Source organism: Lissotriton helveticus, chromosome 4_1 (genome assembly GCF_964261635.1).
Source record: "Lissotriton helveticus chromosome 4_1, aLisHel1.1, whole genome shotgun sequence".
In the NCBI taxonomy this organism is placed as follows: Eukaryota; Metazoa; Chordata; class Amphibia; order Caudata; family Salamandridae; genus Lissotriton; species Lissotriton helveticus.
In genome coordinates this window covers 1541281514-1541305240 of record NC_136063.1, presented here as the reverse complement: position 1 = coordinate 1541305240, position 23727 = coordinate 1541281514, and the positions used below count along the sequence as shown (strand labels likewise).

At 48.7% G+C, this 23727-nt stretch overlaps 1 protein-coding gene across 2 annotated transcripts in view; it reads left to right on the top strand.

Annotated features, from left to right (window-relative positions):
- Positions 1-23727, top strand: part of LIMD1 (LIM domain containing 1) — a 411104-nt gene that overhangs the window by 254642 nt on the left and 132735 nt on the right. For both annotated transcript variants that reach the window (XM_078688169.1, XM_078688170.1), the window contains one exon: positions 256-357. In XM_078688169.1, the coding sequence (XP_078544295.1) occupies positions 256-357 (102 nt within the window). The remainder of the gene's footprint in view (positions 1-255; positions 358-23727) is intronic.

Here is a 23727-nt window from a genome sequence, read left to right as displayed (position 1 = left end):
GCTTTGGCTTATTGAAGGGTGTTGATGGCAGGCATCATGTTGGCAAGGTGAGAGATACGTTTAGTTTTGTTGTTGATGGAGAAGTCTATTAACGATTCATTACGTTAAAGGACATACTAATCAAGTCATATCAGTCTACCCAAATTTAAGAACGGCTAGCTTGTAGTTATCTGCCAGATATTCGCAAATGTTTAACTGTCTTTGTGATATTTGTTCTGGGTTTACTTATCTAACTTTTATATTTTTCCATTTTAGGGACATGTGTGAAATGCAGCAAAGGTGTGTATGGAGCAAACCAAGCTTGCCAGGCCATGGGAAACCTATACCACGATGGGTGTTTCACTTGTGGAGCATGCAGTAAGTACTAGTTCTAAATCGGGATACTTTTTTTAACGGATGTCTAGGTTCTCTGAATCAAAGATGCCAGATACATGTTTTATGATGTGGATTGTGATTTATGTGAAATACAAGCTGACGGGCATTTGACCCTGAGAGAACAGAAAACAGCTGACAAGCAATGCGGAGCACTAGGTAGCTTCCCTACTGGTTTCCCTGCCAAGGTGGACATATGAAAGCTGCCGTTGCATGTTTCCTGGTTGCCATTAGGGCTCCTCAAGGTAATCCTGACACCATACCCTTCTGAGCAGGAATTTAGGAAGGCTGACGTTTTTGCATTTGACATATTGGTGTGGCCCGTGCCATACAGTGGCTTAAGTGAGCCATTATATTATGGCTGCTGTACCTTTTACCCATATTGAGTGTCTTCTAACTCTCTTTAATGAAATGATCCGGTAGGGATTAAAATCAGTTAAGGTGTGTTTGCTGTGTGTTTATCAAGAGCTTTTGAATTTTTGAAGTGGCACAAGTGAGGCTGTGAGCAAAGACCCAAGAGTGGTTTAGCAGTAATGGCAGCAGTTGCTGGGTACTACAGTGTTTCGATTAGCTGACCAGCCATGGCAAATCAGGCTTGAATCCAGTTGCCACCACTGAGTATCGGGTAGGCGGGGGTGAAAGTTGCAAGTGTTACCTCCAGGTTGAGTGTGGGCCTTAGGTTTGGAGACGGAGGAGTCTCGACTGCCACGTACTATTGGACAGCCTATACAACTTTTCGGGGCATTATTTTAACTAGCCCTGGCATAAAGGTGACTATACTTCCAGCTATTATTAGAGTGATTGTGATGCCTTCTTTTACTCTAAGAAGTCCATATTATGGCTGTAATCCGGTTGCACTCTTGATAATAAACAAAATATATACACCATTATACTTATGGGCTGTCTAATGACTTAGCTTAGCTTTTTAACCATAGACGTCATTCAATCCATGTTTTTGGATTCTTAATATGTATGTGAGAGTTTCCTGTTTAGTTTGGGTGTTTATATCATTTAACTTGTACTTTATTTCTAACTTCTGACCACGTAAACAGTAAGTATGTTAAGGAAAAAAAGTGATAACTCCTGTGAAGCGCACATAGGTACAGCTGCCACACATTTTTATTTGCCATTATAGTAATTTGAGAACACAATACACAATAATTGTAACATTATTTTGGCGTGTCATGTTCATTCTGCACTCTCAGACCATTTTGATAAGTATGCAATGATGCTTACGAAATGATTTCAGTAGACTTTGTTGTGTAGTGCTTTCGACAAATCCAAGATGCTGTGTATTATGTATTATGCACTGTGCTTTGTGTCTGTATGTAACCCCTTGAAGAATCACATTTATCTCAGATTCTGTATTTTGCACAGTTAACTTCCCTGGAAGTGGTGACAAAGTTCTGGTCCATAATTTCAATTGGCAGAAGAGGGAGTCATATTCCACTCAGTCAATAGCCCCACAACGTGGCTGCATACAATTCTGCTGTTAGAGTCTTAGCATTCTAGGCAGTTGTACCTGCTGAGTGGATTGAACTTCCATCTCGAGTTTGACATTACTTCAGGACACAACATGTCCTTTTCATAACATGATTCACTTTCTTGAAGTAGGTGTCCAAAACATAGAATTGTAGTTAAATGTTCTATTTCTGCTTTCAATCACTGATCCCTGGTGAGTGAGGTTAGTAGATCGTTTGACCAGGGATCTTAATGTTGGATTTTTTTAGGTTACTTGCCATGAGAGTCTTTAACAGAAAGTTCCTGCCTGGCAGTCATGAATTGAAGACTGGTTCTATACAACGCTATTATTCTGTGGCATCCACAAATAACAGTGTGGCCTCTTTGTAATGTCCATGTGATGGTAAGAGATTGGACACATACCTGGAGCACTTCTCTTACCCATCTCTCATCTTCAATCAATTAATGTATCCCCACTTTTTTAATCAAACCCATCAAAGGTTGAATATCAAACACAAAGACTTGTGACAATACTAAATGTGCCCTTTTCAGTACCTCGATCTGATTAGGTCCCCCTGGTTGACTACATCAAATACCATTTTGAAATGCATATATTTTATATAAGGTTTGTTTCTTTGGCAACATAGAATTTACTGCTAGTAAGAACAAGCACCCTCTTTCGCAAGCCTTGTACAGCCTTTAACCTACTGTGGATCATTTTCTGTAAATCTCAACTTTGCTACAGATTTGCAATATTTAAAATGAATTACGCTTGCCTCTATGATGTTGAAACTCATCTTGTTTAAGTTATTCATTTAGTAATTCTCAGAGAAATCAGGCTGTACACACAGGGTTGTCATGAAGACGAGTACCAGAATTCCTGTACAATAGGCTGCACCCAACTTCTGGCGCAATACCAGATTTACAATGTTCATTATCCAACTCATGTCCTCCTAGAGGATCTTAAAATGCATAACCTTGCCGTGTGATTCCAAGGCATCACAATTAGAAATGTTGTCTCTGGGGCACCCTGGTTATGGTTACTCTTGTTTTTAATTGTGATATTCATGCCATCAGATATTAATTTTATCAGCAATGTTACTGTCACACTTGGGGTCTTCAATTCCCTCTTTCTCCCCCCTTTCTTTGAAAAACACTTGGGGTCACCTCATCTTCCCCAGCACCGGTAACCCAGTTGCTGCTACCCTTGATAAAATATTAGTCCAGCTTTAATTGAATGCGTCTAAGACACTTCTTTAGCGAACTGCAGCACCTGGGACTTCACCCCTGCTTTCCTTCTCCTTTACACCTGCTTGAATCCTACAGGTTCATAACAAATATTGTGGTTTAAATAATTGAATTGTGCAATCACTAGTCTGGTAAGAATGACTGACTTACAATTGATACAATACTAGTTTTTGTTTATTATAATTTAAAGATATTTATCCTAAGGCAGCAGCACAAGTTGGAAAACAGATGTTAGCAAAACAATGAGAAATACAATTGGACAATTGGATTATCTATAATTTACCAAGACATTATGGACTTTATTTCATGACAATGAACCTGATGTCAGTTGATCATCCCCTGGATTTTGCTTCTTCCAACCATGTGTTACTTTCCGTTTAGCATTCAAGTAATTTCTCATAAGAAAACCTCTTTCCTCATAGCAAATGCTCTCTCTTGCTCCTGGTCCAGGGTTACTGGGCTTGCCCCAGTAGATGCTTTGACCCATTCACCAAATATTTTGCTTGAGAACTATGAACCACCTTATTGTGCCACTTCTTCATTGATTTTTATTTTGGCCCTGCTCAATCTTACCTCCTTACCTTAGGACTTTTGGTTGATTCAAGAATTCTAACATCCTGAGGTTTAACACCCTTCCAAAAATACATAAGCAAGGATTACCGCCCCCTGGGAGAACAATTGTTTCAGGGGTAGGATCACTACTGGAACCACTGTCACAGTTTTGTGACTGGTTCCTGAAGCCAGTTCTGAAAGCATCAACCTCGTATCTATGTGTCACTAAGGATGTCTATGTCTACTTCAGGATATGGAGATCAGGATTCCGTATGATATGATAATAACTATGGATATAGAAGCGCTGTACACCAGCATCCCACAGAGACATACCCTGAAGATGGTATAGGGGATTCTGGCAGAAACAAAGTGGCATTTCATGACTCCAAAGCAATTCGTTATGAAATGTGCAGATCTGGCGCTAACAGAAAATTTTTTTGAATTTGAAAGAGTGATATATCATCAGATACAGGGGACATCAATGGGGAGTACCTTTGCCTCAAGTATGGCCTGCCTCTAGGTGCATCAATTTGAAGCGGGCCACATTTTCAATTAGGAGAACTCATATAAAGACAACATTAAGTTGTGGCGCAGGCCACCTATTTTGCCAGTTGGATTAACTCCAGAGGTAGACACTTGAGGTTAACTCATACGATGTGTAAAGAAGAGGCAGTGTTCCCGGACTTGGTGATTACCATTGGGCACAGTGGCATTGAGAAGAGGGTTCATAATAAAATCACAGACAAGCACAGTTTGCTTCTGTACAACAGCTTCCACCCTAGGGTATTACTAGAGAACCTTCTAGTGAGTAAGGCGCAACTGTTCCTCCTTGGAAACCTTTGAGACATAGGCCACCGTACTTGAAGAAAAATGTCTGGCACACCATTATCTAGTAAAACCACTAGGAAGGCACGAAAAAGGACGAAGAATAATAACAGAAAGGCATTGTTAGAGACCTGCCAGAAACCGGACACTGACAGAATTGCTTGTGTCACTACATATGCCCCCATTTCAAATAAAGTACAGCTTATCATCAAGAAACATGCAACCATGTAAACGTTTTCCTTTTATCATTCATGTCTCCTCTTGTAAGAACACCTCTTGTCCCAGCATATTTGCAGCTCCTCAGTCTCTAGGGATTACAAGGGACGAATTAATGACTGTTCTCAGCAGGTTCCCACTACGTGTATCTTTAGGAGAATTTCAGTACTTTGAATGTGCATATAACAGTATTGAATCAAAGCCCAGATTGTAGCCAGTGGTTGGTCCCTGCTTCTGCCCCCACAAAATTTCTCCAATCAAAGAAGAAAGATCCTAAGCTTAAATAAATAAACTGTTTATACCCAGCAACACTGTGGTCCCTCCCAGTTCTCAGCCTATTCGCAAACCCCTTGCAGCCTATTCACAGTCATTGAACACCCATCACTAATACAACCCTCCCCCCCCCCAAAAAAAAATCTTGAGCATACTAGCAAAACTCTCCAAACTCTTTCTTGCAAAATTATTCACAAATTGAACGCCTGGAAAAAGAAAAGCTGGAGCGCTCCCAGAAATAACACTCCGAGACCGGGGTCTCCTAGGGACTACAACAGCTGTTGACCACTGGTCTGCCTGCACCGAACCTCTTGTGTAGCTCAGAAGCACCACATCATCAGCCTGAGCATTCCTTATCCTGACATAATTTCAGAGTTCCCTGTGCTCTTAAATGAGCAACGTGCAGCAGTGTGCCTGAGATCAGAGATGTTGGGGGCCCTGTTAGCAAAAGAAGATATAACCAGACCCGACAGCCTGTGGAGGCTGTTAAGTTGCACTTTGAACTCCTGGTTGTTCACATACCTGACCAGTCCAGATATAGGAAAGTCTGCCTTGTAATGAGCCAAAACTGAGGTGTCCAGCTATTGCAAGAGCTCTGAATGATAATGACTTTAATGAGCCTGCCCATTTTCCTCTAAGAGGTGACCACTGTTAAATACCGAGCTGGGCTATCACCATTGTAGAATACCCAGCCAACTGTAAAAACAGTGCTTGCAAATGCTACTTATTTTCATTTGTACTACGGGAATTTCTTTTATGAGGGACTCCACCGCTCTCACTCATACAGATATAGGTATTAAGTGCAGAACACAGCAGCCAGTCTTGGGACATGTCCTCACTAGAGAGAACATATCTCCCACCACTGTCCACCTTTTGTTAGAGCATCCAGTTACAGGTTTTGTGCACAAGGCCTGATTGGACCTTTTCCTGACCTTGTTCCAAAACCATAGTTGCCTTATAAATCAAGCAGGACGCTTGACACATCAGTTTCTGCTGTCCATGTATTACTTTTCATTTTGAGGTACTTTTTTTTCTGTCCCACAAAGGGCCCCTTCGAGGTTGCCCTGACTGTGCGATTACTTAATTTGTAGCACACGGTCATATCACTTCCTTCAGTCTACTAGTCCCTGCGCCTTCCTTTGTATTATGACATACGTGCAAGGGCAAACGCGTTCCGTCATCTGCACAGGGCCACATCTCAACACAAATAAGGGATAACTCCCATGGCATTGAGCAAACGCAAAATGAGTGGCCAAGAGAACTATATTGCAGTAGCAGCAGTGAGGAGGGTGGGCTCCATTTGCACCGGTTTATAGTGCGCATGTCTCTTTGGCCAGCCATCTTGCTACGGCCAGCCAGACATGCGCACTTTAAACCTCAACCGAACTGTCTTAACACAGCTGGGTTGAGAGTAAGTGCAGGCCTCCATCGCCCTCGGGAGCACCGACAGAAGCTGTTCCCTTTTATCAGGGCGCTGCTGTCATGAACATTAGAGCTGTGCCTTGATTGGCTTGGGAGCCTGCCTCCAAGAGAGAAGACGACGGAGGACCTATATATATATAGTTCATAAAAAAAGGAACCACATCTATGTCAGTTACACTCCTCAAAACAAGGCTTCAATTAAGTGGCGGCTGGAATGTCCCGAGGGTGGTGAGGCAGGTGGCAACAATAAAAAAAAAATATATATATATATTTTCCGGAATATATATATATATATTTTCCCGAAAAAAATAAAGTATATATATATTTATTATTATTTTTCTTTTATTGTTGCCACCTGCCTCACCACCCTCGGGACATTCCAGCCGCCACTGAATTGAAGCTTTGTTTTGAGAGAGTGTAACTGACCTACATGGATGTGGTTTCTTTTTTTATATTGATGAGGTAGCTATTTCAGAGTCAAGGTGTTGAGATGGAGAACTGAGTTTCTGTGTGCTGTTTGCAAGTTAGGCTGGACTAGGGTGTTGGGTGGTAGATGGTTGAGGCATACGAGCTCCAAATGTGCCCTTTGTATATTAATAAGGAATATTACTGTGTACATTACGGGAGAGATCTTTGAGGTTTTTCTAGTGACAACATTCTGTATCCGAGAGGCAAAGCCGAATTATAGCATAGTTATAGCATAGTTTTATATTTTTCCTAAGTCAGAGTGGGTAGCTAGCATTTGAATTTTCTGGATTGAAAGTCTGATATGAGGTTTTTCGTAGCATATTTCTAAGACGATGTCAGCCAGCTTCTGATATAAAGTTGGGTTTTACTTCATTCAAAGAGGTTTTTCTTTAATGTGGTATTATTAAGTTTGGCAGGTCATGCAGCAGGGAAAAGACATTCAGTTTCTGAAAGACTGGGGGACAGCCAGCTTGCAGGTTTATGTAGATAGGCTTTTTGGAAGACAGATCCTTTATGAAAGAGATGTGCAGGGACAGTTGCATGCAGTTTGCGTACTGATGCATAAATACAGCATGTCTGGCAATAGAAATTCCCAGGTGCTTCATCTGTATGCTGTATGGGGTTGGGGATGGCATCTAGTCTGCTGGTGAGAGAGCGGCCAAGATGTGTACCCGGGAAGAACAGTTTTCTTAGAGAGGCCATCAATTCAGGCCTTGGCCACATGATTTTAATTTTGACAGAATTATTTTCCTGTAAACACTACTTTCGCAAGCATTTATTTGGAAGCCTAAAGCCAGGGATTTCCACTTGTCATTAAGTAAGTTTGATTGTTCATTTAGCCGATCCCGCTATGAAGCTGCTGCTTATAACGTCCAGTGCAATGGAGACCTGTTAGCATTTTCTTCCCTGACAAAACTGTGAAGGACGATAATCATGACTAAATAGTACTGAGTAGCTTGGTTATTGACCTTACAGAGGGCCGTATAAAAGAGCATTGCTGTAGTTTTGTAGGTCTCGCCTGAGCCAGCGCTGCTCTGGCAAGACTTTTAGTAAGCGGGCTTTAAAAAGCAGACCACAGCTTTTTGTGTGGCCTAGAGCGTGCGGTTAGGCGCACAGTAACGCGCACAGGCGCCATCTGGCTTTCCTCTCAGGGCCTTTATCCGTCGCTCTACCAGGCACGCACGCACCACTCGCAGGTTCACATCCTGCACCCCCTCTCGGTTAACAGTTAACTTTCGCAGGGCCGCGCTTGTGTTTTAGCGCTTGTCGTTTTTTTTTTAAACCTTCAGCGCGAGGCGCATGCAAAGGGAAATGTGAATATAGCATAATCCGTTGGGAGGTGGAAGGAGGGCCCACCAGGGAGGAGTTTTGCCGGGCACAGAAGGAGTGTCCTACCCTTGAGGGCATGAGGCGACAGGCCGAAGCCCAAGCAGCAGGCAATGCCTCCGCGAAGTATCATATTTACTGGGAGGATGGGCTCCTTTACAGTGAGCCCAAGGCTCCTGTGCATGGGTCATCAAGGGCCTTAGTGGTCCCCCAGTGCTACAGGGCCTTTCTTTTGGAACTGGCTCATGAGATCCCATTGGCAGGACACTTGGGCCAAGACAAGACCTTTGCTAGGCTTGTCCCACATTTTTATTGGCCGCAGATGAGGATTTCCTCAGATACATTCTGCAGGACCTGTCTGACCTGCCAAGCTAGTGGGAAAACAGGGGCTAAGCTGAAGGCTCCCCTGGAACCACTACCTGTCGTTAGCACCCCCTTTGAGAGGGTGGGCATCGACATTGTTGGGCCTATGGATCCACCGACTTCTTCGGGTCACAGGTTTATCCTGGTTCTTGTGGACCACGCCACCCGGTACCCAGAGGCTATTCCTCTGAGAACCATCACTACACCTGCAGTGGCACGGGCCCTGATGGGGATTTTTACCAGAGTGGGTTTCCCCAAAGAGGTGGTGTCCGACAGGGGTACAAATTGTATGTCTGCCTACATGCAGGCCATGTGGAAGGAGTGTGGGGTTACTTATAAGTTCTCCACCCCTTACCACCAACAGACCAATGGTCTCGTGGAGAGATTTAACAAGACCCTAAAGGGCATGATCAGGAGTCTGCCTGAGGGCCTGAGGAAAAAGTGGGACATCCTCTTGCCCTGTCTGTTGTTTTCCTACAGGGAGGTACCACAGAAAGGAGTGGGACTCAGCCCCTTTGAGCTTTTGTACGGTCACCCTGTTAGAGGACCTCTCAGTTTAGTGAAGGATGGGTGGGAGAAGACTCCAAGGAGGCTTCCCCAAGATGTAGTGAGCTACATGCTGGCCTTCCGCAGCCAAATGGCTAAGTTGTGGAAGCAAGCTTCTGACAACTTAGAGGCCAGCCAGGCGGTGATGAAGGAATGGTACGACCAGAATTCTCACCCTGTGGAGCTAGAACCTGGACAGAAGGTGTGGGTCATGGAGCCTGGGGAGCTTAGTGCCCTCCAGGATCGCTGGACTGGCCCTTATGAGATATTGGAAAAGAAGGGTAAGGCCACTTACCTAGTGGACCTTAAGACCCCCAGGCAGCCCCACCGGGTGCTACACGCCAACCGCCTCAAACCCCACCATGAGAGGTCTGAGCTTACCTTACTGATGGTGACGGATGGGGCCGAGGAAGAGGAAAGTGAACCTCTCCCGGACCTCTTTGCTTCCAAAGAGAAGGATGGATCGGTGGAGGGAGTGGTCCTCTCCCCATCCTTGACTCCTGAGCACTAGAGGGACTCTCGCCAGGTCCTGGGGCAGTTCTCCTCAGTGTTCTCCCTTATCCCTGGGATTACCCACCTGTGTACCCATGATGTGGACACAGGAGACAGCCCCCCTGTCAAGTCCAAGTCTTATAGGTTGTCAGATAAGGTGAAGGCCAGCATCCAGAGTGAGGTCACTAAGATGCTGGAATTGGGGGTGATAGAGCCCTCCAACAGCCCTTGGTCCAGTTCGGTGGTTCTGGTACCAAAAGCTGCTCCACCGGGCACCACACCAGAACTTAGGTTCTGTGTGGATTACAGGGGACTGAACTCTGTGACCAAGACTGATGCTCATCCTATCCCTAGGGCGGATGAGCTCATTGACCGACTAGGGGCTGCCCGATACCTGAGTACCTTTGACCTCACGTCGGGGTACTGGCAGATGGCCCTAACAGATGGAGCTAAAGAGAGGTCCGCCTTTTCCACCCCAGAGGGCCACTACCAGTTTAGAGTGATGCCCTTTGGACTGAAAAACGCTCCTGCCACCTTCCAGCGGCTGGTGAACCGGGTCCTCTCCGGTTTAGAGGCCTTCTCTGCTGCCTACCTGGACGACATAGCTGTCTTCAGTAGCAGCTGGGAGGACCATCTGGGTCACCTCCAGGAAGTGCTTCAGGCTCTGCAGCAGGCAGGCCTGACTATCAAAGCTAGCAAATGCCAGATAGGGCAGGGGTCGGTAGTCTACCTAGGACACTTGGTGGGCGGGGGCAAAGTGCGACCCCTACAGGCCAATATAGAAACCATCCTGGCTTGGGAGCCTCCCAAAACACAGACTGAGGTCAGGGCATTCCTGGGCCTCACAGGTTACTACCGCAGATTTGTCAAGGGCTATGGCACCATTGTGGCCCCCTTGACCGAGCTAACCTCTAAAAAACAACCTAGAAAAGTGATCTGGACAGAGGCTTGCCAAAAAGCCTTTGACACCCTAAAGCAGGCCATGTGCACCGCTCCTGTGCTCAGGGCCCCTGACTCCTCCAAAGAGTTCATTGTCCAAACGGACGCCTCAGAGCATGGCATAGGGGCAGTACTTTCGCAACTCAATGAGGAGGGACGGGACCAACCAGTAGCCTTCATCTCCAGGAGGCTGCTCCCCCGAGAACAGCGATGGAGCGCGATAGAGAGGGAAGCCTTTGCGGTGGTCTGGGCTGTAAACAAGCTGAGGCCATATTTGTTTGGCTCCCACTTCCTGATCCAGACTGACCACCGGCCCCTCAGATGGCTCATGCAAATGAGGGGCGAGAATCCCAAATTGTTGAGGTGGTCCATTTCTCTACAGGGGATGGACTTCAGGGTGGAACACAGACCCGGAGTAGACCACGCCAATGCTGACGGTCTCTCTCGGTTTTTCCGCCTTAGTGATGAGAACTCCCTGGAGGTTGGGTAGTTCTCCCCACTTTCAGCTGGGGGGGACACGTGTTAGACCTGTCAGCCTTAGGGTGGTCTCCCCTACATTTTTGCCCTTTTTGCCTCCCATTTTTACCTCACCTTTTGTTGGACTTAGGACTCTGGGCGCCTCACCACTGCTAAACAGTGCTGAAGTGCAGGTGCTCTCCCCTAAAACTTTGTGAGACTGGCATGTCTGCCACAAGCCACGGCTACAGCAGTAAGGCTTAATCCTCCATAGGCTAACATTGGGAACCTCCCCTTATGGGATAACTTCTGACAGGGACCTAATAAGTCTGTCATGTTTGGTCTTGTTGGACTCGGGGAGGGGAACCCTTTCCAATGATATATAGGGTTTGGGCACTACTACGCTAGGGATCCCGCTTTTATAAAGGGGACCTTTTACTGCCTACACTTAGATTAGGCTCTGCAGACTCCCCCCTCCCCTCTGCATACTGATAGCCTGCCTGGGTTGGGAGGTGGGAGTGGTGATTCACACCTTCTTCCCTGGGATGAGCTGTGATGGGCTGTCCACTGTAGCCTTAACGGCCTGTCTCTCGTCACTTTGACAGCTAGGTCAGGGAAGGCAGGGAACATACCAGAACTCCCTGGACTCTTCCAGAAGCCCCTGCCCCCAGACCCTTCGAGAGACTTCCACCACTTTCTAGCCCCTGGACTGTAGAATATATAAGGGAGGGTCGTGTCCTCACATTCTGGTTACACCGCTGGACCTGGAAGAATCCCTGCTGGAGTGAGGACTGCTGCGCAAGAGGATTGCCACTGGGAAGGAGGCTGACTGCTCCAAGGAACTGCTGCCCCACAACCTGCTGAGCTGCCCTACTGTCTGCTGATCCTGCCCTGCATGGGAGACTGCAACATCACCACCAGAGTGTCTCCACAACATCCCAAATGAACTACTTTTCTTTGAACAGCATTTTAAAGAGTCTTCAAGCTTTTAAAGATTGCCTTTTTGGGACTGCACCCTTTTTAAGCTAAAGGAAACTACCTGTCCTTGGACCACAGCGTTTTAAAGACTGCCCTTTGAAACAGCAACAACACTCTCAAGATTTGCCCTGCAACGCTGTGCCTGCCCTCAGCACTGCTTGCCCCGTGATCCTCCCAGGGCTCTGTGATTGCCTCTGCTTCTGGCGCAAGCCCACTGAAACTGGCCCTGAGGTCACCGCCACTGGGACCGGAGCGCGCTGTGTAGCACTGAGAAGCGAAGCGCTGTGTGGCAGGGGGCTCCGTCGTTGCCCAGGACTTGGAGGCACTGTTAAGCGCTGTGCTAAAGGAGCGCTGTGTGGCTGTGACCCCCACCCGTGCAGCGCCTGCTGAGCCCAAGGCCCCAGGGGGAGAGGAGCCTCGCACCTGCGTCCGCAACCACCACCCCAGGTAACGCCTCAGTGCAACCAGGCTGCTGCGAAGGGGCGGGGTGCGGGTTGGCCGGGTACCTGGAGTGTGAGCTTTGTGCTTGGCTGGGAACCGTCCTTCACTGACTGGCCTACGGGGGCATAATTACTTGGTAATTGACACTGGGGCATTATTTAGCATTACCAGCAGCGCCTGGGCAGCCGCACTTCCTACGCTGGGAGCATCATTTCTATGAGAGGCACACTTATTACGCTACAAGGGAACTTTGGCCTAAGAACCTTCCCCCAGTGAATTTTGACCATAAGAACCTACCTCAAGTGTACTTTTACCATCCAAGGACACTGTGAGAAAGACATTACCAGCAAGAGCCCTTGGCACACATGAGCTTTTGGTGATTTGATCAGGCCTGGGAACTGGATTCATTCTTATTGATTATTGATCTTGCTTGGAAACTGGAATCCTTTTTTTGTTATTGATCAAGCCTGGGAACTGGATTCATTCTTATTGATTATTGATCTTGCTTGGAAACTGGAATCCTTTTTATTATTGATCTTGCCTGGAGCTGGATTTACCTGCTTTTGGTTCTCGCATAATTTTTAGATAAAGAAATTCTTATTCTTATACAAAACTGGTGTGGTGTTCCTTTTGTGAGTGTTTTTACTGTGTCATCGTCGTTGTGTGTTGCACAAATACTTTACACATTGCCTCTGAAGTTACGCCTTTGCTGCTCTGCGCCAAGCTACCAGGTCGGAAGCGGTGGTCCCTACTTGGACTAGGGTGCATACCCCTGCCAACTAGAGACCCCGGTTCTAACATTGGTGATCGAGCGGTGGGATCGGACTTGTGCTTGTGTAACACCACGCAGCGACGCAGTGTACACCGCAACCCTACACCTGACTCTACTGAATTTTTGTCTACCCTCTCCAATTGGCATTTTTGAATTTTTTTTAAATTCTCCCTGACTGGCTGCTCTTTTTAAAAGTCCTTTTGCCTAAGTCCCATTTAGTTTTCTCTACAAACGTCTGAGGCCCCACCTAGCAACATGGAATTCGAGCTGGCCAATCTGGAAGTTTACACAGTGGCGCAACTCAAAGAGTTCTGCGAGGAGAAAGGGGTGCCCTTCAAGCGAAGCGCCAAGAAGGCAGAGCTTCAGAAAGCTTTGAGAGCATGGGTAACAGCCCACTCAGAAGGAGATGGGGACGAGCAAGGACCAGAGCATGACGCCACAGGAAACCTTGACCTACTGCTCTTGGCGGGAAATGGTAATTTGTTACCAGGTACAAGGGTACCTTCCAGGGCAGGCAGTAGTGTGTCAGTGAAGAGCCTGTCCGTAGAGGACCTGGAGGACAGGAGGGAGGAGAGACAGCTCAAGTTGGAGCTTGCCAAGCTGGAGAAAGAGCGGGAAAGAGAAAGGTGGGCCATGGAGCAGGATCGCGAGAACAAGCGACTGGCTATGCGAGAAAAAGAACTTGCCCATGAGCTCAGCCTGAAGGAACTGGAAATCCGGGCCCTAGAAGTAGGGGCCAACAGCAACAAGAATGGTGGCAGCGTACCTATGGAAGCTTCACGTGAGTCCAGGGTCTTTATGCCTAAAGATGTGATGGCCAGTTTTAAGGTGGGAGATAATATTGATAAGTGGTTAGCCGCCTATGAGGTGTCTTTAAGAGCCCATGGGGTCCCAGAGAGTTTTTGGGGGGGTGGTTTGTATAAGTACCTACCTCCAGATGTTAGGGACACCCTCCTTTACCTAGAGAAGGAAGACCAGACTAACTATTCTGTCTTGAAAGCCGCATTGCTTAAGAGGTTCGGTCTTACCCCTGAGAGGTATAGGCAGAGGTTTAGGAATAGCCACAAACTTCCCACACAGAACTGGGTAGACTTCCTGGACTACGCTAGTAAAGCTTTAGATGGTTGGGTGCGGGCAGCAATGTGCATGACTATGAAGGGTTGTATGACTTGTTTTTAAGAGAGCACCTTCTAGAGAAATGTTTTCCAGAGCTGCGCCAACACCTGGTTGACCGCAAGTTGACCAATCCTAGGAAGCTTGCGGAGGAGGCGGACACCTGGGTCAGTACCAGGGTGTCCAACAAGGGTTCTGGGGGGGACTCCCAAAGGGGTGGTCAGGGTTCCCACCAGAGGAAAGAGGGGGGAGACAAAAAGAAAGAGTTCTCCAAAGGCCCCCAAAATAATTCACAAGGGCAAGGGTCTGGGTCCCAGCCCCAATCTGGCCACCAGAAGCCCACTTATCCCGACAAAGGTCAGCAGCCCAGAATTGTCCGGTGCTACGAGTGTGGTGAACTTGGACACTACAAGGGGGATCCCAAGTGTCGCAAGAGAGCACCACAGCCCACTGGAGGTAAAAACCCCGGGGTGGCTAGTGTAGCGCTTGGGGAGGAGCTGTCCCTAGATGATGGGAGTGAGGGGGCAGGGCTTGTCCTGGTATCTCTGGGAGACAGTGAGATGGTTCCTAAGGTCCATGTGCCCTCAAATACTACCAAGTATAGGCAGTGGGTCACCCTCAATGGTCGGGGGGTGGAGGCCCTGAGGGACACAGGTGCCAGCATGACTATGGTAAGGAGTCAGCTGGTGTCCCCAGAGCAAATAATTCCCTATGCAGTCCATCCAGTTGTGATAGCTGACAACAGGGGGGTCACTATCCCATAGCACAGGTTCCATTTGAATGGGGAGGGGTTTCAGGCCTTTTAAGAGTTGCTGTGAGCCCAGCCATGCCAGTGGACTGTCTGTTAGGGAATGACCTAGAGCATACTGCCTGGAAGGAGGTAGAGCTCAAAGCGCATGTGGAGATGCTGGGGTTACCGGAGTGGATTTGTGCTACCACACGGTCTATGGCTGCCCGGAAAGGGAGTCAGCCAGGGCTGGAGCCTGGAAAAATGGCCCAGCCAGCTGCTAAGAAGGGAGGAGCCCGAGGGCGTGGGAAGCCCGCCCCGCGGCAGTCACCCCGTGAGATGGATGGGGCACCTGAGGAGGTTGCACCGGAGTCCACGGAGGGGGACGTTGCTCCCTTGGGGGACCTACCTACCCCTGCAGGGTGGCAGGTGGAAGGGGGGCCCACCAGGGAGGAGTTTTGCCGGGCACAGAAGGAGTGTCCTACCCTTGAGGGCATGAGGCGACAGGCCGAAGCCCAAGCAGCAGGCAATGCCTCCGCGAAGTATCATATTTACTGGGAGGATGGGCTCCTTTACAGTGAGCCCAAGGCTCCTGTGCATGGGTCATCAAGGGCCTTAGTGGTCCCCCAGTGCTACAGGGCCTTTCTTTTGGAACTGGCTCATGAGATCCCATTGGCAGGACACTTGGGCCAAGACAAGACCTTTGCTAGGCTTGTCCCACATTTTTATTGGCCGCAGATGAGGATCTCCTCAGATACATTCTGCAGGACCTGTCTGACCTGCCAAGCTAGTGGGAAAACAGGGGCTAAGCGGAAGGCTCCCCTGGAACCACTACCTGTCGTTAGCACCCCCTTTGAGAGGGTGGGCATCGACATTGTTGGGCCTATGGATCCACCGACTTCTTCGGGTCACAGGTTTATCCTGGTTCTTGTGGACCACGCCACCCGGTACCCAGAGGCTATTCCTCTGAGAACCATCACTGCACCTGCAGTGGCACGGGCCCTGATGGGGATTTTTTACCAGAGTGGGTTTCCCCAAAGAGGTGGTGTCCGACAGGGGTTCAAATTTTATGTCTGCCTACATGCAGGCCATGTGGAAGGAGTGTGGGGTTACTTATAAGTTCTCCACCCCTTACCACCCACAGACCAATGGTCTCGTGGAGAGATTTAACAAGACCCTAAAGGGCATGATCAGGAGTCTGCCTGAGGGCCTGAGGAAAAAGTGGGACATCCTCTTGCCCTGTCTGTTGTTTTCCTACAGGGAGGTACCACTGAAAGGAGTGGGATTCAGCCCCTTTGAGCTTTTGTACGGTCACCCTGTTAGAGGACCTCTCAGTTTAGTGAAGGATGGGTGGGAGAAGACTCCAAGGAGGCTTCCCCAAGATGTAGGGAGCTACATGCTGGCCTTCCGCAGCCAAATGGCTAAGTTGTGGAAGCAAGCTTATGACAACTTAGAGGCCAGCCAGGCGGTGATGAAGGAATGGTACGACTAGAATTCTCACCCTGTGGAGCTAGAACCTGGACAGAAGGTGTGGGTCATGGAGCCTGGGGAGCATAGTGCCCTCCAGGATCGCTGGACTGGCCCTTATGAGATATTGGAAAAGAAGGGTAAGGCCACTTACCTAGTGGACCTTAAGACCCCCAGGCAGCCCCACAGGGTGCTACACGCCAACCGCCTCAAACCCCACCATGAGAGGTCTGAGCTTACCTTACTGATGGTGACGGATGGGGCCGAGGAAGAGGAAAGTGAACCTCTCCCGGACCTCTTTGCTTCCAAAGAGAAGGATGGATCGGTGGAGGGAGTGGTCCTCTCCCCATCCTTGACTCCTGAGCAACAGAGGGACTGTTGCCAGGTCCTGGGGCAGTTCTCCTCAGTGTTCTCCCTTATCCCTGGGATTACCCACCTGTGTACCCATGATGTGGACACAGGAGACAGCCCCCCTGTCAAGTCCAAGTCTTACAGGTTGTCAGATAAGGTGAAGGCCAGCATCCAGAGTGAGGTCACTAAGATGCTGGAATTGGGGGTGATAGAGCCCTCCAACAGCCCTTGGTCCAGTTCGGTGGTTCTGGTACCAAAAGCTGCTCCACCGGGCACCACACCAGAACTTAGGTTCTGTGTGGATTGCAGGGGACTGAACTCTGTGACCAAGACTGATGCTCATCCTATCCCTAGGGCGGATGAGCTCATTGACCGACTAGGGGCTGCCCGATACCTGAGTACCTTTGACCTCACGTCGGGGTACTGGCAGATCGCCCTAACAGATGGAGCTAAAGAGAGGTCCGCCTTTTCCACCCCAGAGGGCCACTACCAGTTTAGAGTGATGCCCTTTGGACTGAAAAACGCTCCTGCCACCTTCCAGCGGCTGGTGAACCGGGTCCTCTCCGGTTTAGAGGCCTTCTCTGCTGCCTACCTGGACGACATAGCTGTCTTCAGTAGCAGCTGGGAGGACCATCTGGGTCACCTCCAGGAAGTGCTTCAGGCTCTGCAGCAGGCAGGCCTGACTATCAAAGCTAGCAAATGCCAGATAGGGCAGGGGTCGGTAGTCTACCTAGGACACTTGGTGGGCGGGGGCAAAGTGCGACCCCTACAGGCCAATATAGAAACCATCCTGGCTTGGGAGCCTCCCAAAACACAGACTGAGGTCAGGGCATTCCTGGGCCTCACAGGTTACTACCGCAGATTTGTCAAGGGCTATGGCACCATTGTGGCCCCCTTGACCGAGCTAACCTCTAAAAAACAACCTAGAAAAGTGATCTGGACAGAGGCTTGCCAAAAAGCCTTTGACTCCCTAAAGCAGGCCATGTGCACCGGTCCTGTGCTCAGGGCCCCTGACTTCTCCAAAGAGTTCATTGTCCAAACGGACGCCTCAGAGCATGGCATAGGGGCAGTACTTTCACAACTCAATGAGGAGGGACGGGACCAACCAGTAGCCTTCATCTCCAGGAGGCTGCTCCCCCGAGAACAGCGATGGAGCGCGATAGAGAGGGAAGCCTTTGCGGTGGTCTGGGCTGTAAACAAGCTGAGGCCATATTTGTTTGGCTCCCACTTCCTGATCCAGACTGACCACCGGCCCCTCAGATGGCTCATGCAAATGAGGGGCGAGAATCCCAAATTGTTGAGGTGGTCCATTTCTCTACAGGGGATGGACTTCAGGGTGGAACACAGACCCGGAGTAGACCACGCCAATGCTGACGGTCTCTCTCGGTTTTTCCGCCTTAGTGATGAGAACTCCCTGGAGGTTGGGTAGTTCTCCCCACTTTCAGCTGGGGGGACACGTGTTAGACCTGTCAGCCTTAGGGTGGTCTCCCCTACATTTTTACCCTTTTTGCCTCCCATTTTTACCTCACCTTTTGTTGGACTTAGGACTCTGGGCGCCTCACCACTGCTAAACAGTGCTGAAGTGCAGGTGCTCTCCCCTAAAACTTTGTGAGACTGGCATGTCTGCCACAAGCCACTGCTACAGCAGTAAGGCTTAATCCTCCATAGGCTAACATTGGGAACCTCCCCTTATGGGATAACTTCTGACAGGGACCTAATAAGTCTGTCATGTTTGGTCTTGTTGGACTCGGGGCGGGGAACCCTTTCCAATGATATATAGGGTTTGGGCACTACTACGCTAGGGATCCCACTTTTATAAAGGGGACCTTTTACTGCCTACACTTAGATTAGGCTCTGCAGACTCCCCCCTCCCCTCTGCATACTGATAGCCTGCCTGGGTTGGGAGGTGGGAGTGGTGATTCACACCTTCTTCCCTGGGATGAGCTGTGATGGGCTGTCCACTGTAGCCTTAACGGCCTGTCTCTCGTCACTTTGACAGCTAGGTCAGGGAAGGCAGGGAACATACCAGAACTCCCTGGACTCTTCCAGAAGCCCCTGCCCCCAGACCCTTCCAGAGACTTCCACCACTTTCTAGCCCCTGGACTGTAGAATATATAAGGGAGGGTCCTTGCCTGACATTCTGGTTACACTGCTGGACCTGGAAGAATCCCTGCTGGAGTGAGGACTGCTGCGCAAGAGGATTGCCACTGGGAAGGAGGCTGACTGCTCCAAGGAACTGCTGCCCCACAACCTGCTGAGCTGCCCTACTGTCTGCTGATCCTTCCCTGCATGGGAGACTGCAACATCACCACCAGAGTGTCTCCACAACATCCCAAAGGAACTACTTTTCTTTGAACAGCATTTTAAAGAGTCTTCAACCTTTTAAAGAGTGCCTTTTTGGGAATGCACCCTTTTTAAGCTAAAGGAAACTACCTGTCCTTGGACCACAGCGTTTTAAAGACTGCCCTTTGGAACAGCAACAACACTCTCAAGATTTGCCCTGCAACGCTGTGCCTGCCCTCAGCACTGCTTGCCCAGTGATCCTCCCAGGGCTCTGTGATTGCCTCTGCTTCTGGCGCAAGCCCACTGAAACTGGCCCTGAGGTCACCGCCACTGGGACCGGAGCGCGCTTTGTAGCGCTGAGAAGCGAAGCGCTGTGTGGCAGGGTGCTCCGTCGTTGCCCAGGACTTGGAGGCACTGTTAAGCGCTTTGCTAAAGGAGCGCTGTGTGGCTGTGACCCCCACCCGTGCAGCGCCTGCTGAGCCCAAGGCCCCAGGGGGAGAGGAGCCTCGCACCTGCGTCCGCAACCACCACCCCAGGTAACGCCTCAGTGCAACCAGGCTGCTGCGAAGGGGCGGGGTGCGGGTTGGCCGGGTACCTGGAGTGTGAGCTTTGTGCTTTGCTGGGAACCGTCCTTCACTGACTGGCCTACGGGGGCATAATTACTTGGTAATTGACACTGGGGCATTATTTAGCATTACCAGCAGCGCCTGGGCAGCCGCACTTCCTACGCTGGGAGCATCATTTCTATGAGAGGCACACTTATTACGCTACAAGGGAACTTTGGCCTAAGAACCTTCCCCCAGTGAATTTTGACCATAAGAACCTACCTCAAGTGTACTTTTACCATCCAAGGACACTGTGAGAAAGACATTACCAGCAAGAGCCCTTGGCACACATGAGCTTTTGGTGATTTGATCAGGCCTGGGAACTGGATTCATTCTTATTGATTATTGATCTTGCTTGGAAACTGGAATCCTTTTTTTGTTATTGATCAAGCCAGGGAACTGGATTCATTCTTATTGATTATTGATCTTGCTTGGAAACTGGAATCCTTTTTATTATTGATCTTGCCTGGAGCTGGATTTACCTGCTTTTGGTTCTCGCATAATTTTTAGATAAAGAAATTCTTATTCTTATACAAAACTGGTGTGGTGTTCCTTTTGTGAGTGTTTTTACTGTGTCATCGTCGTTGTGTGTTGCACAAATACTTTACACATTGCCTCTGAAGTTACGCCTTTGCTGCTCTGCGCCAAGCTACCAGGTCGGAAGCGGTGGTCCCTACTTGGACTAGGGTGCATACCCCTGCCAACTAGAGACCCCGGTTCTAACAATAAGTCAATAAAATACCACAATATCCTAACCCAACTGCTGCTTTATTCCAGGTATTTGCAATACTTACACCATCATTCAAGTTCCAAGGACACTTTCTGTGGCAGTGTTGGGCTGCTGGGCATTCATTGGCTCCGCAGACACCCTACAACGCATTTGCTCTTTAAAGAGAGTCCTGGTGCCTGCAAAAATATTACTTTATTCACAAAATAAGTAGAAATGGAAGGCTGCTTTCCCTAATCTCTTAATAGCCTTCCCCGCACCGGTTTCACTGGAAAAGGCAGCCTAATGTAAACTTTTGCACACTGTCACACCTTTCCCATTCATGCACACACACGAGTGCACAGTGGTGGCTGGTGACATTTGAAAGTGGTGGGGGCGTAAAACAATTGCCGTACTTCACTGCGGCGAGCGAGCGTAGCGAGCTAGCATAAACTACCTACGGGCGGTTTTGAAAATGTTGAAAAAAGGAGCAGGCAAATGGTGCATTTTCAAGCAAACCAGAAGGTGTGAAGAACAGCTCAGCCAATACTACTGTTTAGAGTTGTGGGAGTTAAGAAACCTTATAGAAGTTTGACACATAATGAGAATGCTCTGGGAAAATGGAACTAAAATGAACAACAATTTACTGGTACCCCAGGAGCACAATCATTCTTAAATTATACTGGATAGAACCACGGTACATCCAACATGAAATAAATTCCAGTTAGGAGTCTCATATAGCTGTCAATAGTATGCTTTTCCTGCTTCCTGGTCCAAGCCTCTGTTGATAGCATTAATAAGGATCCCTCAGGTAGGCATGTGTTGTTTTGTGTATCTTTGCATATGTATACTATAAATGGAATATTTTTATTTAAAACACGTCTTCAGCCCTCGTGGCTCTCTCCTCTCTCACTCCTGCTAGTATGATCGACTCTTTCAAAACAGAGAATGTCACCAACTGCCTGGTCCCGAAGATACTAACGCTATTGTTTTTCTTTTCTTCAAAGATGAAATACAATAAACCCATAGGCATACATAGTGACATGCTTGAGAAATAATAACAACGCTAATATTGAGGAAAACAGGCTCTGCTGTTGGTAAAAAACCTCAGAAGTAAACAGAACAGACAGGCATGAAAATGCATATAAAGTTCCACACTCTAAAGTAGCAGTGGTGTACAAGAGACTAAAAGAGAAAAGGGAAGCACAATAGTATAAACTTCAATTCCTATCACCAGGAACCGTTACCAATGTAATGCAAACATAGTCACGCTGCAAATCTGGGGAGTTTTTCCCCCTCTCGTTCCTGCACTTTCGAATATATCCTTCACCGCTGAATGTGCACCCAGTCTGAGTACCCCAGAGCCGTGCCCTCTCTCTTATGCAACTGAATTAGCACCAACCCTGCATGCTCACTCCTACAGCCGTATATCCGTGGTTGGCCCCTTGCACCTGAATATATGCCCTCCCCTGCACTCCTCAATCTGCGCATACTACTACACACCGAACTGCCCGCATCTTCTCGCCTTGGTACCCGAAGCGTCACCACTGCACCCGGGCCCTCTCTTCTACATCCCTGAACCTGTGCTGTGCGCTCTCTGCCAAGCAGTGTCCACGGCCTTCCACTGCCCGAATCCTACCCCCTCATGCACTCCCAAAGCTCTGCCCCCTCTTTCAGCACACCTGGATGTATGCCCTCCTGTGCACCCCTCTGCACGACTGAACCTGTGCTCTCCACGAATACCCGTATTCAGCCAGTGCCCTCCCTGCCCCCCTCAAACTGCACCAGCTCCCCCGGACACCACAGGTATCTATTCTGTGTACTCGCTTCATCCTTCAAACTGAGGGCGGCTGGAATGTTAGAACAGATAATGCCATGTAGCTGATTCAGGCTTATTTGGGAACGAATTAACCCCATGGTAAAACAGTTAAGACAGCAGCAATGCGATTTAATGCGCCTGCAGTAAAGATCAGAATATAACAAGAAGGCGCTACAAAACCCCTTCAATTTCTCCGATGTTAAAGAAATAAATACCGATTCATGGATTAACGGTAAACTATTGCATCTGACGCTAAGAGCTCTACACAAATATTACAGTATCAATGAGCTCATTAAAACTGTTGTAAACCACACCTCGGATTACCTCGTCCGACCTCCTTCCCTTCCCCAGGGCAATTCACCCACCCACACCTCGGCATCATTCTGCACTTGAAAATCGGATTGCTTGCTTGCCCTGCCTCTCAAACCCTGATTTCTAAACCAAAGTTTATTTTCGTACACACAAGGAGGGAGGAGGGTAACTGCAATAGGCTCAGCCCAAAGAGTCCGGCACTCTCCCTACAAAGCTAAGAAATCACTGTTGGTAATGGCTTGCAAACAAATCCCTAGATGCCCCCTTGCAAATCAGATTCCGGAGCCTCATTTATAAGTCAGATGGTTGTGTTTAAAATGGTACGGAACGGCAGCAAACAGTAATATTAGGATCCATGCATTTTCTTGGCCACTCGCCTTGATATGATTTAGGGTAAGCAAAGTCGATGCCACCTGGCTTATGTTATAGAATGCTTCACGCTAGTTTGGAGGCAGCACTGAGTAATGGGCAGTCGCGGCCGGCATTACGGGCGGATGGGGGGTGAAAATGGGGTAGTCGCGCCGCGGAGGGAATGGGAGGGGGAGGGGTTTAAGGAAAAAATAAAAATAAAATAAAAGTAAAACGTACCGCCCACCTTTAGTGAAGTCCCGGAGACTCCCGCCTCCCGCCGTCGCTGCGTTTGAATTCCTCTGGGCTGGGCTCGTCATCAGCGTACAGAGAGAACAGGGAGAGTGGGCGGTGTTACTCGAGGGCAGGGGGGAGTGGCTTGCCCACTGTTGTTAATACTGTCTGTTTGGGCGGCCTCAGGCTGCCCAAACAGACAGTATTAACAACAGTGAGCAAGCCACTCCCCCCTGCCCTCGAGTAACACCGCCCACCCCCAGCCAGGAACTTTTGCTTTCTCACCGTGCGAGAAGGCAGAAACAAATGGTAGTTATTATGGTAATACCTACCATTTGTTTCTGCCTTCTCGCATGGCGAGAAAGCAGGGGGGCGGCGCCCAAACACCCCCATAGAGGAGCCTCCTTGACACTGCATGCATGCATGCAGATTGATAACTACACACATTCTGCCCCAAGAACACACAGCCCCAGTGGTCCCTCTCCATACCTCTCTCCCTAACAGCACTCTTGAGCTCCATCTCCGTGTCTCTCTCCCTAATAGCATTCTCGGGCTCCCTCTCCGTGCCTCTCTCCCTAACAGCACTCTGATTCTCCCTCTCTGTGCCTCTCT